Raw genomic sequence first — 20990 nt, 5'->3', positions numbered from 1 at the left:
AGTAGTTCTAAGTAGCAGTATTACAACCCATCGCCCCCCCTTCCCCAGGAAGACCGTCCTGAATCCAGCCCTGATCGTTTTGTTATGAGACTAGCGGACTAGAGCGCCGATTTCTCTCTGTAAATTTGGGGGCATTCAGATGCAGAAGGTATATATATAAGGATTTTAAGACAAATTGCATTCAAATTATGACAAATAATAAATATTCATAAATACAATAGCGAGCCAACGTCAGCTTTGGGAGGGGCCGGGCCCCGCCCTGCCCCCCAGGATCGGCACTCTTGACTCTCGATACGAAATTATTATGTTGACCGCGAAGACTCGTGAAGCCTGAGCTCTACACCAATCATAGGACTGATTTGCCTCACATGTGATACATCGGAAAAATTCGGTAGCATTCGTGGAGTTGCCTTCCGAACGCATACTTGAGAAAACGTGAAACAGCAGAAGTGCCCCAAAAAACTTTCAAGACATGGCAAACGAGCGACAAAAAAATCAACACTTATCGAACTATAATACGAACGGTAACGATGATTCAAATTAATGAGATGAATGATAACACTACATGATTCCATTTAAGTGCAACTTCAGTCTTATCGACATATGGGAATGATAAGCGGTGGGGATGGAAAATGAGTGTTATTACAGATTTTTGTCATTATCTTTCATTGAAATGCGTATCTTAGGGAGAAAGGTTTCAAATAGTTTTCATAAATCTATTCTATCCGTGCGAAGAAGGGCCAATTCAGGTTGTAATTGATATACGTAAGAACTATATTAAGTTATAAGCGAAAAAATAGGAGAAAACAATCTCAAATTCCATCAATGTAAATTCCACTACATATGGTTCTCCCTGAAATTAGTATAATACAATAGCGGTTTGTGCCCTGGAGGATTGAATAGCATTTTTTTAAATTTGTTAAACATCCATTGTTCTGTTTGCTCAATTACCAATGTTTACATTTTTTCCCCTCCATTTCACCCGCGTTTCTCCCCAGGTTAAACTCGCAACGCATACAGGCTTTATAACGCTGTTTTTCAATTTCCATGTTTGGCCTATAGCTACTCCCACTTATATCCTCTGTAACTATATGGAGCACAACCACAGGCTACAAGATGGAAAATTCATTAACACGTTATCTTGCTTTTTACTTGACTTTTAACGGAAGGTGTAGAGACTGCTACCACTTGAAAATCTGAAAGATATTTATGTGTATTTCTTTTACTTTCAAATGAGTGAGTATTTTCATTTTCTTTAAGCCATTAGCTGAAATTCGTATAGTATTTTTTTTAAAAAAAGAAGCATTTTTACCGACTTTACACAGCTACGTTGTTCAACGTGTTACAAACAAGAAGGATAGTGTAATGTATAATAAAATTGTTTAGAGATTTTTGCAGCAGAACCCCTGTGCTCTTATGCAACCACAATTACGATAAAGAATGTGTGGTTGCCTATAAACATGTCACTTTACCATAATAGGACCACTAACTGTGGAAGGTATATTCTTTGAAACAAAAAAGGACAAACAAAATTGGTGCACGTATGTCGAAGTTAATACGTGAACATACCTATAATATTTATATAAGCTCTTCAAAGTGACATGTGACAATATTTTTTCCCACTGACAACAATATTTTTTCCCACTGACAATATTCTTTCCCACTGAACGGAGGGAAGAGTATTTTAAAGAGAGTCGCAAGTGTTACGCAAGAAAAAATGTTCTTTTCTCCTCCTGGGTTCTGTTTTCTTCCCTACTTGACAAATGTTATGTTGTTTTGTTTGGTTAATCTTTTTTCTTCAACCTACAGAAAAAAATTATTTAAACTATTGGTTTTGCAAAGCTCTGCTTTCTTTTAAGTCCCAAACGGAAACATGATGGCAGAAAATTTCGAAAAGTGTTGCTCTTTCACTGCTAGCTTCTCATTTTAGATAGTATATATTTACAACGTATTAAAAAAATTGAAAAAAATAAAATCTTAGTGTTTTACGTCCCACGATTATGCCGGTGAGGCTAAAGGAGACGATGATGATGAATGAAATGGTGGAATGGAAAAAGTGGGAGGAAACGGGAGAACCCCTAGAAAACCCACCCACACAGTGTTTGTCCACCACAAAGTTCACTTGGCGGGAGCAGGGTTTGAACCCGGGACCCCAAACACCAAAGGTGAACGCTCTACCACTGAGCCACCGCGGCCCCTTTTAAAAATTTGGTAAAAAGTGATGGGAGCATAGGAAAGCCCTGCAACTTTGAATGTTGCTGACTTTTTCTACTTCCTCTTATTGTACTTCGACTTTTTCCTCAGTTCTGCGTCCATCCCTTTTGTTCACACAGAGATGCTCGTTGTTCATAACTGATAGAACTAACCTGTAATCGGAAAACAATAGAGTGCTTACAGAATTTATAATCTCACTCAGAGAATGATACTAGGGTAAACTTTCTTTTGTTTCTACCATGTAACTGATATGATCGAACGACTTAAAACATTAGGCGTACCAAACCCCTAAGAACTTGGGCACAACTCCACAATTTTGTCAATCTTCTCTTAAAATTTATCATTTGTCCCCTTATGATTTCTCTTCAATTTTTGCATCCTACCAACAAATTTCCTATTTCTCAGTCTGATTGTACTATTTTCAAGGGAAAACTATGTTCCCTGAAATAATCTCATCGATGCAACCGGCTCACCTATAGGTAGCCCTGTCAAGCATTGTTTTAGCTATTTATGACATATCTGGAGTGGGTTGATTGGTTAATTGTTGAAACCTAGAGTCCGTTTCTTAGCACCGCGGCTACATGAGATCGACCTACAGATCAACAAGGAATCCTAGCCACTGTAATGCATTCATTGCTCTCCCACCGGTAATCGAATTCAGGACCTTGTGCACTTATCATTATGCACGCGCTAGCCACTAGACTAGCGGAGAGTGTTTCCGTGGGTTTGAATCTCACTCAGGACAGGCATTACGTTTCGTCTTCTCAGCATTTATTTCATTATCACTATTAATTTCTCAGTTTCCATTGTCTGTAGTAGTGGAATCGTGTGACGTAAAATTTTAAAAAAATAATAATTAAATCTGCATGTTCCGCAATTTCGACGTTAAATTGCTTTAATGGTTGGTGTATTTTTGAGGTTTCGAGACTAGTCTAGAGGTTATTATAGAAAGAGTAGATGAAATGTCCGGTATTTAAACGAAATACTATGTGAAACGCCCGGTTTGACTGAAATGATACGATGTACTAACTCACTCTCTGGTCTATGGAATCCGGAGTTTAAATGTCACATTCACAAAATCTCTCCATTGACTTCTGTCTTTAGCCAACTGGATCTAGTTTCTATTTTGTATTCATATTTCTGCGAGATCCACCTTATTATCGTCCTCCCATCTGCGCTTAGATCTTCCTAATGGTCGTTTTTCCGATTTAACTACCAGCTAAAACTTTGAAAACAGTTCCTACTTTCTTCCATCCTGGCTACATGACCTACCGATCTGAGCCTCCTAGACTTCATGACCCTCAACAATGTTTTGTAGATGGTATAAATTATGCAGTTTATCGTTATGAAGTTTCCGCCATTCCCTATTTCCGTTTCTCTTGGGTTCGAATATTCGTTTCAAGATTTTATTCTCAAATACTTTTATTCTATGTTTTACCCTCAAAGTAAATGACCATGTTCCGCAACCATACAGGACAACAGATATGTTTAACGTTTTATATATTTTAAGCTTCAAATTCCTCGTCAGGATCCGCAATGGCAAAAAAACTTTGAACTGAATAATATCACAAATTCCCTGCTTTTACTCGACATTTAATTTCTTCGTGAATATGGTTTTGGTCTGTTTGATATTGATCCTAGATATTTGAAAGTACCCACTTTGTCGAAAGAATTATTTGATATTCTAACGCGTCCATAATTTGCAGTATTACGATCCCGACGTACGATACTATGTACGTCAGGCCCGTAGCCAGCTCAAAAATTTAGGAGGGGCGGTCGGAGTTTGGGGGGGAAGGAGCGATGCAACCACATTATAGTTCATCACCATATTATAGTTCACTTGTAAGCCTACCGTGAACATTTTAGGAGGGGCCAGTAAAAATTTAGGGGGGCGGCCCCCTAGACACCCCTGAACATGGGCCTGATGTACGTTAGACATAAAAAAGCAAATTTGAAGCCATACTTTGTAGCAGAGTGAATGATAATAAATAATATAGAAAAAAGTCAAAAATAAATAAATAAGCACTATGCTTTAGAAGACTACGTATCCTTTTTATCTAAATTACTTGTCGGTTACAGACAACTTCCCCAAACCACAGCTTAATCTCACGGCTCCATTTCCAATATTCAAATAAGGCAATCACGGCGTACGGCTTTTTGCTTGCCTAGCACATATAAATGAAGCTTTCTGCTCTGCTTGCATTTACTCAACAGGGATGAAAGTTACTACATAAAAATTTAACCATTGAACATTGTTGGAACTTTCATAGTAGTTACCTTTTCTGTAAAAACAAAGGTACTTTATGTAATATGCAATCCATTTTCCGTGAATATCTAAGGTAAAACACACCTTATACATTTTTCCTTAACTGATTTTTTTTTCACGGAATAGACTATTAGCTTTATTCTGTATTATGACAAAATGATCAAACACATTATAGCACATATAAAATATTAGGCACCTCTTTAGAAACTCATATATTATAGAAGTTATTGTTTCAATATTGGAGACGCAGTGGTTCAATGGTAAAGCGTTTACCTATGGAGTGTAGGGTCCTTGATTCGATCCCCGTCCAAATAAGTTCATGGTGGTTAACATTATGTCCGCGGGTTTTGTCGCGGTCCTCCCCCATTCTCATTCCACCAATTTTTCCATCATCTTTCACTTGCCTTAATCATTCGTATTCCTTAGCCTAAATAACATAATTATGGCAGGTTAAAGTGAAAATTTTCATTTCTTATTTCAATATTAATAGAAATTTTAAGATGAGATTAACAAATTTAAAGTATAAGCTGTAAAAAAAACTGAAATTTTAGAATATAATAAATGTATTTGGTAGATTGACTTGAAGTTTACCGCTGTGACTCAGTGATAGAGCGTTCACCTCTGCTGCGTGGGGTCCCTACTTCGATCCCAGCTCGCGCCAAGGGAAATTTGTGGTGGACAAACACCGTGTGCGTTGGTCTTCTCGGGGGTTCTCCCGTTTCGTCCCACTTTCTTCATTCCACAATTGCATTAATTTATCATCATCGCCGTCCCTTTTAGCGTAGCTGACATAATTGTGTGACGTAAATCTGAAAGAATTCATTTCATTTCACTACCTTTTTTGGAGTTTACATCCCGTTCAGCTCGCAGGCTATATGAGACGTGAACCTACAGCTTACCATAAGATACCAACCACATGAGTTTCCACCGGGAATCGAACTCTGATTTTCTGTGCCGAAGACGTGTACGCTATAACGAAAACAATCAAAAAAGTACATTTTGGGACACGCAATAGGTGTCCCAAAATTCACGCAAGAAGTAATTTTTATAGAAAATACAGGTTTATAATAATTAAAAATTGTAAACTTCTTATTGATTCATAAAGTATACAGTGTAGGGTTATGTGTGGAATAGCATATTAGGTTAATGGCCTCCACGGCTTTGCTGACACATACGCACTCTTTTATTCAAATTCTTCATTGTTCGGAACTAATTAATTTTGCTACCAATTGTATATTGTTGATAGTAAGCACCTGGTACGTTTCTTTTATTTTCCAGGTTAAGAACAGAGCGCAACGGAGGAGGTTGGTGCCCTAGACTCCCCATAGAAAGTGGTGTACGAGAGTTTCTTCAAGTAGACCTAGAAGACGTGCATCTAATTACTGGGATTCAAACCCAAGGTCGTTATGATCGCGGCAGAGGCCAAGAATATACAGAAGAATATATGTTAGAATATTGGAGGCCGAGTCTACGGGAATGGCGTGTTTACAGCCGATGGGATGGAAAACAAGTAAGTTGAAATATGGACGTTTTATTGAAAATCAAAACCTCTATTTGTAGCATCTTGACCTTGTTGTAAGCATTTATATAGCTTATGCTTCTAACAAGGTGCACGGTCAAGATACACTACTAAACTTACTACTATAAAGGTAACCAAGAAAGTTCTGTCGCTTTCTCACCCACGACTTTCGAACATCGATATGTCAACCAACACGTACCTGGAAGCAGGGCCGTGCCGTGGGGGGGGGCGAGCGAGGCAACGGCCCCGGGCGCCGAAGTAAGGGGGTGAAAAATTCGGGAGAAAAAATTTTCATAGAAATTACAGCATCCATAGAAATTACAGTGTGGCCAGAATATGAATTACCCAAAAAATCTAGGTTAAGGCAGCGAGTTGAAAAATGAAGTCAACTTTAATTGATGACTTATCATGTAGTCTTGGTTCCTTGTTAACTACTGTTTAAATAATATTTGTATTTAGTTGTTAACAGTACAAAATAAATAATTTTGTAATAATCAGTACAAATTTGTTAAAATTTGCTAAAAATTTAACTAGGTCCACATTCAGGAACCAAAGCCCTGCGCACCAGAGGTGGAATAGATCATTAGGTCGTGGATCAAGATTTGTTAATGGGTCAGTGGGTCTTGGGTCAATAGGACGTGATCCACCGATCCACTACGACGCACCAACCCGCTCTGCTCAGTGCATTGTAGACAGTATCTTCTGAACACTGGTGAATTTGTCTGCACTTTACTTTCAATGTCCTCATTTTGCTTCCTTTTTCTCATTTTTTTTCTGTTTACTTACCTGAGATGAGTATATTTAACAGAAAAAAGAACTTCAGGCACTTTTGGATATTGATATTTGTAATTGTAATAATAGCAATAGACTTACTGCTTAGTTTTCGAGATACAACCTATGCGTTTTACACTTTTGGTTTCCTTTACGTTGGCTGAAAAGTATCTGTAATTCAACAAGGAAATAATTATATATGAAAATTAAATTGAAATTTATCGTAATATGACCCATATCGTAAAGGTCAGAACCAAAGTTATTGTAACAGCGGTGTTTGAGCGATTGACTGTAGAAATTTAACCTTTGATTAGTAATAATTTTACAGCCTTGTTTTATTAGAAGTGTAAATTCTTTGGTTAGTACAGAGAAAGGCGCGGATCATGGGTCAGAGTTAATGATTATGGGTTTTGGTGAATGGTGGGTCAGTGTGTCAGAGTGGGTCACGGTAGGTGGCGGGTTATGGTGGGTCGTGGGTGACTGTTGATCAAGATTTCAATGGGTCGTAAATCACGGTGGGTGGTGGGTCAATGGGTCATGATTCAAGTTTTCAATGACCTACGCCATCTCTGCTGCCCACCATGATCTCTATAATTCAATATAAATCAAGACGTCCAAACTGACTGACTAATCAATGTCTAAGCCAAAGCTCTTAACACAAGCTTGAATTTTTTACAATGCATATGATTTGTGACACAAGATATTACTAACGAAGAAATTTTATTAAATTCTACGTGAAGCAGCGAAATGGGAGTAGCAATATTGTTATAAGGTATTAATATCTTGGAATCTCTTAATGCTATATGCAATTTGCTATTTAAAATCATTTAAAATAATTTTAAATATGCGCTTCAGCGTTTCGATAGCCCATAATTATGGATATGAAGTTTGACTGAGTATAGTATTTGTAACTCTGGACAAAAAGTTTCGAAATGGCAACACTACGTAGCCTGAGAGTGTACGGATAACGGTCATTGGACTTAAAACCTTAGAACAATACCAGTGCGACAGTGGCTGAAAGAAAGGTTCTCGAACCGCCGGATCGATCGACGAGGGTCTGTGAAGTGGCCAGCTCGATCTTCCGATTTGGAACCAACTGATTAGGGGGTGTTTTAAAGGACAAAGTTTATCAATATCACATACGTATCACACAAGAGTTCCACAGGGTACCAGTATGGATCTGTTAAGCTGCTTGTGACAACGTTGCGGATGGTTCCTCTTCGTCTCCAGGCATGTATCGATTTGGATGGTTGCTCTTCGTCTCCAGGCATGTATCGATTTGGATTATTGCTGTTCGTCTCTAGGCATGTATCGATTTGGATTATTGCTGTTCGTCTCCAGGCATGTATCGATTTGGATGATTGCTGTTCGTCTCCAGGCATGTATCGATTTGGATGATTGCTGTTCGTCTCCAGGCATGTATCGATTTGGATGATTGCTGTTCGTATCCAGGCATGTATCGATTTGGATGATTGCTGTTCGTCTCCAGGCATGTATCGATTTGGATGATTGCTGTTCGTCTCCAGGCATGTATCGATTTGGATGATTGCTGTTCGTCTCCAAGCATGTATCGATTTGGATGATTGCTGTTCGTCTCCAGGCATGTATCGATTTGGATGGTTGCTCTTCGTCCTCAGGCATGTATCGATTTGGACACATGCCATAGAGAACAGAGATTAAAATTCTTGTAAGGAAAGGTATTAAAGCAATGTGTTTATGTTCACTTTTATTTTCAAGTTAAGTTGCTAGTTTTTTTTTACCGCAGTCTTTGAAACGTTATGTCATATGGGTCTACGTAAATATGGGAAACCCTGTATATATATATATATATATATATATATATATATATATATATATATATATATATATATATATATATATATATATATATATATATATATATATATATATATACGTATGTATGTATGTATGTATATATATGTATCTATATATGTATGTATGTATGTTTGGCCTGGAAGGGGAGAAAAAGGGGTAGGAGTGCTTCAGTACCCCAGCTCAAATATCAAGAAAGAGAACGCAAAAACGCGTGTTTCCTTATTAAACTTTCTTCTCCCCATGCGAAGAACGTACACTTCAAGAGTGCGTACCAAGCTATTCAAGTTGGGAAGACTTTTATCACCACGTTCAATACGTAGTATTCTTTTATATTGATGTTTAATAGAAAACTCTAATATGGGACGGAAAAAATTGGAAAAAAAGAAAAGATAATGCATGCTTAGAAAGTTATTGCTTTTTACATACTCACATTCAGTTAAATTCTCTCAGAAAACAAATGCTATTCAGGTCGTTAGTCAAATATTAAGTCGCAACTTGGTTTCTTTATTTCTAACGTTCTTTTTTTTCTTTCTCGTAAAGTTAAATCACTCATAACAAGAGGCAGCCTTATATTGTGGTACTACTTTAACTTAAACTCTACATGACGTCACCTGAGCAAACACAATTATTACAAAAATGATGTCAATTTCATTCTCAACATTAAAATTTATCTCAAATTACTTTTCCCCGTTCTTTTTAATGTGATTTAGTGTTGAAATTCTCGTTTCAGTTACGCAACGTACTTTCGTAAAAGGGGAAAATTTTCATCACAAAGTAAAGCTTCCTTAATACACTTGTTAGAAAAGTTTCGCCGTCTTCTTTTTTTTTTTTTTTTAATGAAAATACCGTTTTTACATACATCCTTCAAATAGTTAACCCACGCTTTGGTCTGAGTATGTACAGTCGTCAAAGGAGACGCAAACTAGTTTCGTCACCGAAAAGCATTTGCAAACAAGCATATTTAAAAAAAATATGGTTTAGTTCTTTAATTTGTTTTATGTTATGAAATTCGAGTTTGAACAATGACGATAGAGCTGAAATCCACATTTCTTTTTAAATGGAAATTAAAACAAATCAGCGTAACTTCGATCAAAAACAGCTTGTAAAGTCATATTTAGAGAGGTTGGTAAACCTTCAGATAAGCGTTAAACTTAAAAATCAAGTGTACATGTACACTCATGTCCAAAATTATTGTCGCATATCTATAAATATGTTGTTGTAGGAATATAATTTGATAACGAAGTCGCCCGGTATTTCTTATAATGTAAGTATGTGTATACTCGACAAATACATGTATGTGGCAAATTTCATGTCAAAAGAGCAGTAAATAAGAACAATAAAACGAAAATAAAACTTTCTTGTCCATTTAGCAACATTTTGTTTTACTCATTCTAATTCTGGTATTTATAATTCTTTTCCTATAAAATTTATCACAAATATGCATTTCCCGATTATACACATAGTATCAGTATTAAAACTACCTTACAAGACCATTATCAAATTATATTCTTACAAGAAGACAGTTATAGATATGCGACAATCATTTTGAACATAAGTGTACATATTTACATCAGCTTCACACAAATGAAAAGAAAGCTACAATTATATCTAAAGAACAGTTTATTACATGAGGTACAGCTAATGCGTAAGATGGACATCCACAGATAATCGCCTTTGATATTGATGCACTGATCCTAGCGCGTAGAAAGGGAGTGGATCATTTCATGAACAAATACGGATAACTGCCTTTGATAATAATGCACTGATCCTAGAGCGTAGAAAGGGAGTGGATCATTCCATTGACATCTACAGATAATTGCCTTCGATATTGATGCACTGATCCTAGCGCGTAGATGGTGATTATACCGATGTTAATGACTCTTAAGACTTTTAAGACTTCAAAGTAAATGTGTATAGACATTCTACCATAACTAACACTATACTGTTGAAACTAAAGGGGGGTACGCTCACTTCTGGACCACACAAGTATATACATGTGTGTGTGTGTGTCCCAGAATATTCTGGAACGCTTAGATCAATTTCACAAATATGACCTAAATCTGGAAGCAAACACTGTGGAAATGACAATCCCTGCGTCCTGATGGTCGATGGGGGAAGGGTAATATGTTACAAAAACGAAAACGATCAATGTTAATGTCAAATACTTAGTTTTTGGGGTTGCTGAGATGAATAGTGACACTCTCGATGCAGATTAAGTCCAAATTCAGCCCTTATGGTCATGAGAAGGAATGAAAAATAAAATGTCAAAAATAACTTAGTGTTGAATCCATACTTTTGGGGACGCGAAAACTGTTTACTTGTTTCGAAATAACTTTTGGAATGTAGTAGCCACCTCAAGCTATATTTTTGTCATGTTATTTTGATTTGAGGGGATGAATATTAAAAAATTTATGCCAAAAGTAATGGATTTTTAATATCATTCTTTTCTTGAAATGTGTATCCTAAGAACTCATTTATTTTCAGTGGATAGTTCTTACGTAAGAAATACTAAGAACGGAAAACATTATGCACAAAAGCTTTCTATAAGGAAGTTAGTTTTTAGCTCGTCTTAAAGGAATTTAATTAAAAGTGCATGCTTCGTTTATCACATCTAATTAAACAAAAAGAATACAGATTGCCATTAAACGTAAGATTCAACAGCTGAGTCCTTTATTTCAAAACTATATATTCCGATATGAGTTTTAATTAAAAGTGTGCGCCATTAAATATTATAAAGTTGAATCTGCTGCAGAAGAACAAAGAAATCTTGTTTTTCAGTAGTCTTTTTAATAATACAACAAGGAAGAGTGCCACCTGTACACCACGTAACGGAATTTAGTTTATATGGCGTGCAATTTTTCTCAATTAATACTGAAGACGGAAGTGGTTAAATTCTACAACCGGTTTCTGGTTTTAGTAGAGAATTAGATAGGAGATGGAATATATTCTTGGCAAGTTTAATTGGTTGAATAAAACCACTTCTTGCCATCTATGTCAATTTTTCTTATCCTATACCAACCGAAAGTGGATTGATTTCTGCTACTTCCGGTTTGAAAAGACAGTTAACAGAGAAAGTGGAACCTATTTTTAGAATTCTGAGTCGATTACAAGAAAATAGCTCCTCGCAATCTGTTATTGATTTTGGTCTATGTAGATCAACATTGAAACCGGAAGTTGTAGTCGATTTCTGTCCCTTCCGGTTTTGTATAAACGAGATAAAAGAGTATATATATATATATATATATATATATATATATATATATATATATATATATATATATATATATATATATAAAGGAGTTTTTGTAAACCAAATCCTTACAAATATTTCTGGCTATCTGGTGCCATTTTGGTTCTGATATCTCTCAATGGACAGAAACAGACGAGTGGACTAAGGAACGTAGCCGTTCTAAAATTAACTTGAAATACCTTGCATACCATAGTTTGAATAGAAGTGCAGTCATATTTTTTTTATAATATCGAATGGAGAACCATTGATGGTAGAGTTTAAGTTAGGAATACCTAAATCTGCATTCAAGATCTAATTCTTTGACTGTAATTGATAAATAACTGGTTGGAGATATAGTCTGTAGGATAGGGGCAGTACTTTGCTTCATAACTGACGCCGTTCTTATTTATCTCAAACTGGAACAAGCGGAAATTAATTCAAACAGCTAGTACTAAGGTATGAGACAGTTTTTCGGCAACTATTCTTCATAGATATGATCGGTCATAATTATCTCATATCAAAAACCATTTACACCAGAACCGATCATTGTGGAGACTTTCTTTAATGTGTCTTAACATTTCGCGATATTTTGATCAGAAAACACGAGAATATCTTTAATGTGCTGATGCTAAGCGTATGGGCCAGTTTTAACCGATATAACAGTAGTTTTGGCCAAATCAGAACTAATATATGGGATAGCTTTCGGCTATTATTCTTATAGGACAAAACCGAAGATGTCAGGTTAGACATGTAGTCTGTATCTTTGTGTTTTATATATATTCCGAAAATTTGCCTTCTTAAAAGCAATTAGTAATAGATCTGTACTATGAACCACTTTTATGTTGAGTATGAACAATGATAAGGGAGCCTGGGTTGGATAATATCTTTCTGCTTTTCAATCAAGGTGCTAATTATTCAACACTTGCCATAATATATCGTTGGAATTTCGTTTTACTAAGTGAAAAATTACCTGGATTACTTCCAAAAGTCATGTATAAATTTACAGTGTGAGAAGAGAGAGAAATCCTTTCCTGAGAAGCGAAACGAGACTATATTTGTACAGTTCGCAGCAAAAAAACCTGCAACATGAGCATGTAAGTTTATTGTGAAACTACGCCTAACAGCCCAGGGAATCAGCATAACGTCTAAGTGGCACGATTCACGCCAGGAGAAATCTCGGCGTGCTCCCCTGCACAATTGCTTTGGAGCATAAGATTTTGTCGTTTCACAATAAAATTACATGCTCATGTTGCAGGTTGTTTGCTGCAGACTGTACAAAATTTACAAGACGAGACGAGAATATTTTTTTCTCGTCTTATTGTCAACTCTACGTGCAATAGATGGCAGATACGAACACACGATTTTTTTAATTTGTCCAGTAGATGGCAGGAGCGAGTGAATTTGCTTTCACCGTAGTCTCTAGTGACATTCTCATTACTTCGCCAATTAGTATATAGATATGATATAAGTAAAATATATCATAACAGACAGCGGTAAAAGTGAGGGGGAACTCGCGGGACGCCATCCCCCCGCCCTTCAGTAAATAATCTGTAGCGTCCCCTTACTTTCTAGAAACATTACAATGGACCAATGGCGTATTTACGATTTTGTTTCGGGGGGCTTTGTTAACTTTCGGGGGGGCTTTGCCAGAAAATGTGAAAATTCTGCAAGATATTTCATATACTTTACTATAGTAAGTAAGATGTCGGAGGGGACTTAAGCCAGGAAGCCCCCCCCCCTAAATACGCCACTGCAATGGACAAAGATAGGCACGAGGCTACGGCGTGACGTCATGCGTCCTTCTAAGAAGTATATTGCAATTTTATGGATGTCATTAATATACTGAAAGGAAATTATTAAGGGGTGCGTAATACATTGAAGCTTGTCGTCCAGTAATCTCCTGTGACGGAATGTTGATGACAATAATGGCAAACCCCTAAGTTGATGTTCGTGCAAATGTTCTTCCTTTTATAGCTAAGCAAATTCCTTGTAAGTCCTTGATATCAATGGATTCTTACACAACTCTCGTATAACATTTTTTTGTAATTAGTGAACCATCTAAAGTGAATGTACTCAGGCATTTGGAGAACTTTATTAATGAGTGAGGTTTATACGGCAATAATAAGGTTTTAGATTACGAAACAAGATATGAAAGCTTGCGGCCTCTTCATGGAAGAAAAAAACCCAAATCCCTTATTAATTAAAGACTCTCGAAGAACGGTAATATGAACGCCTCACGGAAGGAGGAAACTAATATTGCCTGCTCCTCCAATAAGAGAACTTTATGGACATTCTTCAGAGAACTCCAGAGAAAAAGATTCATATTTGTACGTGTGTGCAGTGGTGCTGGAGCTGGAGGAGAGGGTAGCTGTTACTTTTTCTCAATATTTTGCGAAAGGACAAAGCTTTTTTTTTCTAAACATCCAAACAACGTTATGCATAAGTATGGTAGGCCTTATAGTGTGTTATCCTCCATCTGCTTAAAATTTTGTCCATGATTACTATGTGTTGATGCCACAGAGGTCATAATTGTACATAGTAAAGTAGAGGACACTCACAAGCAGTGGCGTATTTAGGGGGGGGGGGTTTCCAGGCTTAAGCCACCCCAAAAAATCTTACTTACTATGGTAAAGTATATAAAATATCTTGCAGAATTTTTCACATTTTCAGGCAAAGCTCCTCCCGAAAGTTAGCAAACCCCCCGAAACAAAATCGTAAATACACCACTGCTCACAACTAACACTTCCGAAGTGTAACACTACGATTTTGATAAAAATTTGGCAGATAGATACTACAAATGAAATAAACAAATACGTTTTATATTTATTTTCTGCGGAAAAACGATTTTAGGCGGCAAAAGCCTCCACCCAAAATTTTGAAATTTGAGGCCCGAAATGCCAAAGGAAGTAAACCAAAGTGAATGAAGTTGTGCAGAGATATTGTAGACATATAATGAGGGAATACGTGTTTCGTATTTTCCTGGCAAAAAAAAAAACGGTTGGGTGGGGCACGGACCCCTCCAAACCTTTGATCACGAAATATCAAAAGCGCTAGTAACAGTATGTCAGATGTGTGTAAAGGACATGAAGAATTGCAACTAAAACTTTGTGTGTGGACAATACTTTTGATATTTCATGATCAAAGTTTTGGTGGGGTCTGTGTCCCACCCAAACGGTTTTCTTTTTTTTTATGCCTACAATATATGTGTAGAATTTCATTCAATTCAGTTCACTTCCTCTCGCCTTTCGGGCGTCAACTTTCAAAATTTTGGGTGAGGGCTTTTGCCTCCTAAAGCCGTTTTCCGCAGAAAATAAAAAACGTATTCGTTTATTTTTTGCGTATTGTTCATACACAAAATTTCGTTGCAATAGTTAATGTCCTTTACACGCATCTGACATACTGTTACTAGCACTTTAAATATTTCGTGGTGAAAGTTTTGCAGGGGTCCGTGCACCACCCAACCGTTTTTTCCAGGAAAATATGAAACCCGTTTTCCTTCATTTTATGTCTACAATATGTGTGTACAATTTCGTTGACTTCGGTTCACTTGTTTTTGCCTTTCGGGCGTCAATTTTCAAAATGTTGCCCCTAAAACGTTTTTCCGCAGAAAATAAAAAAAACACGTATTCGTTTATTTCATGTGTAGTATCTACCTGCCAAATTTGATCAAAATTGCAGTGTTATACTTTGGAAGTGTTACTTGTCAGTAGTCATAGTAGTTACGTAAAAGCAGTATACTAGTCAACATATAGGCCTAATAATAAACTAAGAACTTTTGAATGTATTAAATGCGTTAAGAGAAGAAAAGCAAGAAGTACAGGATTAGCATAAATGGTTCATTCGTTTTGAAAAAGCTGTATTTTCAAAAGTATTATACTTACATACATGAAAGATATATGAAAAGAAGCACAAACTCACCAAGTTTATATACTCTTTACAAATGACCAATATGTGCCCCCTTTGGTGACACACGTCCAGACGATACTCGAGCTTATTCCATACATTTTGTAGCGTAGTCCTATCAATTGTCTTTACTGGAGCACTGATTCGTCGTTCGAGCTCGACTAAGGATTGTGGTAGTGGGGGTGCGTAAACAAGGTCCGCAACGTAATCCCACAGGAAGAAGTAGCAGAGCATTAAATCAGGAGATCTGGGGGGCCAGAGAAAACAAAGCTAGATTATTCTCACTAATACGCCCAATCCAGCAATGCGGAAGTTCATCGTTTATGTAGTCTCGAACTGGGATGTGCCATGACAGGGTGTCCCATCTTGTTGGAAGACAAAATCCCTGAAGTCAGCACTGAGTTGTGGGAACAACCATAACTCCAGCGTATCCAGGTAATATTTACCGGTCACAGTTTGCTCAGCAGAGAAAAACGGCCCATACATCTTTGTTTGTGACATTGCACAGAAAAAAAAAGTAATCTTTGACGAGTCCCTTTCAATTGTCACGATTGCAAGTGGATTTTCCGTGCCCCAGAATCGCACACGATCACGATTCACGTTCCCGGACAAGTGGAACGTTGCTCCATTGCTTAATATCACACTGCCACACCCGATCGAAAAGATAATGGACTCGTGCTGCCACCTGGAATACACAATATAAACTTGCTGAGTTTGTGGTTCTTTACATATAGGGGCTATATCTTTCATTCGTGTACATATAATACTTTTGAAAATATACCTTTTCAAAACTAGTGAATCATATATGCTAATCCTGTATACCCTACACTATAAAAGATCGTATATTTCAGATACTTGATGAATTAAACAAATTTGCGTTCTTGAAAATTAATGCTACAATATAAACTTATAAAATCAAATCTTAATATTCAACATATGAAAGCGGCCTGTCAGGGAGACCATCCTGATATTGAACATAGCCATTCTGTTATAGCACGATTACAATGCTGTACCATTTTATGGGTGTAAAGTTTTTGTACTCATAAAGATTCTTCCGTTCTCAATATCTGCCTTGTTCCTCGTATTCTCAGTGAAATACTAGATGTGTCGCCAGTGGCGTATTTAATGGGGTTCTTCCGAGCTTAAGCCCCTCCCTCCGAAACTTTATTTACTATTTTAAAGTAATTGAAATAACTTGCAGATTTTTTTTTACATTTGCAGGAATAAAGTAAATTAGCAAATCCCCTCCCCCCGAAACAAAATCGTAAATACGCCACTGTGTGTCGCAATTGTACCAAGCTTAGTGATCGTCCAGAACTCTTCTTTCCAAAAACCAAGAGGATCAAAGAATAAGCGTATTATAAGATATTCAAGTCAACAATAAGCTCTCCAAGCAAGCAATCCGCTAACCCGGTAGAAAACTCTAAGCTTATATACTGTTTCTTCCTGTGTCTGTGTTTGTATGACTTTCCATTTTATGCTGGTCACGTAGGTTTGTGTCCAAAGTGGGACATCCGTCTTTCTCTTCTAAAAGTAGCCATTTTATTCTAAGAAGGGAGAATAAATAAATTCTACCGAAAATAAAATATTAGAAAAGACTGTTTAAAAACGTTTTCCGACTTTTTTCAATAAAATAATAATAAAAAACGTTACAATAGAATGACATTGATCTCTGTCTATTTCTCAGGCATCAGAATAAAATCAGTAAGGAAGAACGGGCAACAAATGCTGGAGTCGATTCAGTGATCTAAAAGTAGGTTCCACTTCTTCCTTTAACCTTCTATACAAACCGTACAACGATATATTCTTATTATAATTAATCTGTACCTATTTTGTCAATACTGATCAGAGGCGCAATAATCAAGCATATAGCCTATATATAGTTAAAAGAAAAAACATTGTTATTGACATGACATGTTGTCATGGAAAAGATTATTATGGACGTATACACGAAATGGACGAATATAGATGGAATATGTTTGTGTAAATAAAAGGAATAAATCGATGTTAGTTGGTATGTATAATGTTATGACATATTAATCTGAAGTTGATAGGTTTATTGTAATAACTTGATATATCTGCGAATTAGGGCTAAAGTGTTTATTCGCTTTATCTGGTGCCGAAACCCGGGACTATACCGAAAACCTTTAGTTCCGAAGGATAGTAAGAACGGAGTTTATGTGCATATTTTACCTTTTATGAGTTTCACTACTTTGAGAAGTGGAAAGAAAATCCAAAGAACTGGAATTATGCAGGATTCGGAGATTGAAGAAGTGCCCAGTACTTTAGTTGAAACCATGTCTGGAAATGCCGTAACTGTGTCCGAACGTTCCCATTCTAATCTTATTGATATGATTAGTCAACTACTAGATGCTAAATTCGAACAACACAATAAAAAGCTAGAACAGATACAGAAATCGATGCAGAAATCGAATGATGAGAAGCTGGAGCATATAAAGAAATCAAATGATAAGATGCTGGAACAGATGCAAAAATCCAATAACGAAAAGTTCGAGCAAATACTGGCGCAACACAAATCTCTTGCAGAGAACTTGCAAGTATTGGTTGAAAAAGTAAATGGTACTGGTATGAATATGAAAGTAGAACCGGAAGAAGGCCAGAACAAGGACGATGGACGAAATGAAAATATTGAAGAACAGGATGTAAACGAAGCAACTGAACCTGTGGTGAATGGGGATGCGGAAGATGCTACAATTAAAGAAGAACCATCATCTTCGGCCAAGGAGACCACCACCACTACTACTACAGGCGTATTCAAAATTGAAGTGAATACAGGCGTATTCAAAATTGAAGTGGAAGGTCTGCCGAGATTATACAGGTTAGGTGAATTGAAGAAATTGTTGACAGGCGATTTGAAGTTGGGAAGCCATACTATTAGGTCACCGAAAAGAGCGAGTCCTTGGATTTATTTGATCTTCAAAACTGAAGAAGACCAACAGAAGGCAGTAAAAACCTTGAATGGATACAGTTGGAAGAAGCGAGTTATTTCAGCCGAAGTTGCCGAAACTGATCGACGTAACCGACAATTGGAAAAGTCCGATGATAAGGATTCTAAAAGGGCGAATTTTGAGTTACCTGTAGAAAATAGAATAAAACAGGCTACAATACCTTTGTGGGATGTTACTTATGGAGAACAATTGAAGAAGAAGACTGAAGAAATAAAATCTTCACCCACGCGACTGACGGATTTGCTGCTGAGAAGGAATCTGGATTTAGCAGGTTGGGCAGAAGAAAGAAAAGAGAAGAATGAAGGACTTGCAGACTTTCTGAAGCATTCGCCTATAGGGAAAATTAAAGATGATTTGAAAGATTATTATTTCCAAAACAGAGAAGGAAACAGCTTGAATGTAACATCGCTCTATTTCCAGATTTTCACTGAAAAGGAAGAAGGTGAGAAACCCTCACCACTGCAGCTGTTGTTCGGGAAAGAATATGTGAAAGAAACTATCTGTGACATGAGTTTCCGAATATCTCCAGATTCTTATTTTCAAGTTAATACTTCGAGAGCCGAGCAGCTTTATACTTCCATCGCGGAAACGGTTGAAGTTGACGAAGAAACTTCCTTGATAGATGTGTGTTGTGCCACTGAAGGAATTGGATTTACTCTTGCCAAGAAATGTACTCAAATTCTTGGCATAGAAATGTCGATCCAGGCAGTTGAAGATACAAGAGCCAATGCTGTAAAGAATGTCATCACAAACAGCGAATATTTTGTCGGACGGACTGAAGATATTTTGTCCACCGTAGTGGAGAAAGTAGGTGGAAAGAAGATATTTGTTATTGTAGATCCACCTAGAGTTGGACTTCATCAGAAGTTTCAGCAACGTAATGAAAAGGTAGAACAAGAACAGGAAAATAAGTATCAGATTAAAGTTGGAAATGGCTAAAGCTAGTTGAAACTTTAGTCAACCTTGATGTGTTAAGTAAACTAAACTTGGATAACAATTCTTGATCTATTCTCTTGGATGTTATGAGTTGTGTTATGAGTACTTCATTTGGATGATGTGATTAATTTATTTTATCTTTGTACTAACTTTGAGTGTTATGTTTATCTTTATTTTACCTTACGTGTTCAAAGGAGATCTGACTGTGTTAAATTGAAATCCATGACATCGATCTTAAATTGAAGCTTCTATATGTAATTGTTGCCTTCTGATCTTGTTGACGTGTGAGATGATGACGATCTTAATTATAAATAATGTTATTTGTATATGAATGTTATCGCTCGATGTAAAAAGGAACAATTAACTAGTAACTCTGCGCAAGTCATCAGTTAGTTATAATTTTGAATAGACCCATAAACAATATTTTTAATGAATCGACGTTTTTCTGATATGTGATTTGTAATAAAAGAAAAATGTTGTTATAAATGAATTAATATATATATGGAGAAAGAAGAGAAGAGAAAACTACTTATATTGATGTAATAATAATTGATACGAGAGTTGATTTAATAATAATTAGTACGAGGGCTATTCAAAAAGTGAATGTTTTGAAAATATCCAGGGTTCTTTCCTTTACTGTAATACTGTTACGGAATTCCCGTTCTGGGCGACATTTCATACAACGATATATTCTTATTATAATTAATCTGTACCTATTTTGTCAATACTGATCAGAGGCGCAATAATCAAGCATATAGCCTATATATAGTTAAAAGAAAAAACATTGTTATTGACATGACATGTTGTCATGGAAAAGATTATTATGGACGTATACACGAAATGGACGAATATAGATGGAATATGTTTGTGTAAATAAAAGGAATAAATCGATGTTAGTTGGTATGTATAATGTTATGACATATTAATCTGAAGTTGATAGGTTTATTGTAATAACTTGATATATCTGCGAATTAGGGCTAAAGTGTTTATTCGCTTTAACCGCAAGTGAGGAACCGCGGTGGTTCAGTGGTACAGCGTTCACCTTTGATGTACTGTATGTCCTTGGTTCGATCCCAAATAGCACCAAGTGCTTTGTGGGGGACAAATTCGTCTGTTGTACTGGTTTATATAAAAGAAAAATCGGAAAAAAAAATAAAATGAAATCTTTGTTTACGTCCCACGGTTATGCCGGTTAGGCTAAAGGAGACGGTGATGATGACTAATGAATAAAATGGTGGAATGAAGAAAGTGGGAGGAAACGGGAGAACCCCGAGAAAACCCACGCACACGGTGTTTGTCCACCACAAAGTTCACTTGGCGGTGGCTGGGATCGAACCCAGGACCCCA

General features: G+C 36.6%; 1 protein-coding gene across 1 annotated transcript in view; it reads left to right on the top strand.

Moving 5' to 3' along the window:
- The window catches only part of LOC145689861 (discoidin domain-containing receptor 2-like), a 563912-nt gene that overhangs the window by 290051 nt on the left and 252871 nt on the right, over window positions 1-20990 (top strand). The window contains exon 4 of the mRNA XM_081764129.1: window positions 5759-5990. Coding sequence (XP_081620255.1) covers window positions 5759-5990 — 232 coding nt within the window. The remainder of the gene's footprint in view (window positions 1-5758; window positions 5991-20990) is intronic.

This window comes from Thermobia domestica, chromosome 7 (genome assembly GCF_964235325.1).
Source record: "Thermobia domestica chromosome 7, izTheDome1.hap1.1, whole genome shotgun sequence".
Taxonomy (NCBI): domain Eukaryota; kingdom Metazoa; phylum Arthropoda; class Insecta; order Zygentoma; family Lepismatidae; genus Thermobia; species Thermobia domestica.
This window is presented reverse-complemented; position numbering and strand designations above follow the sequence as displayed.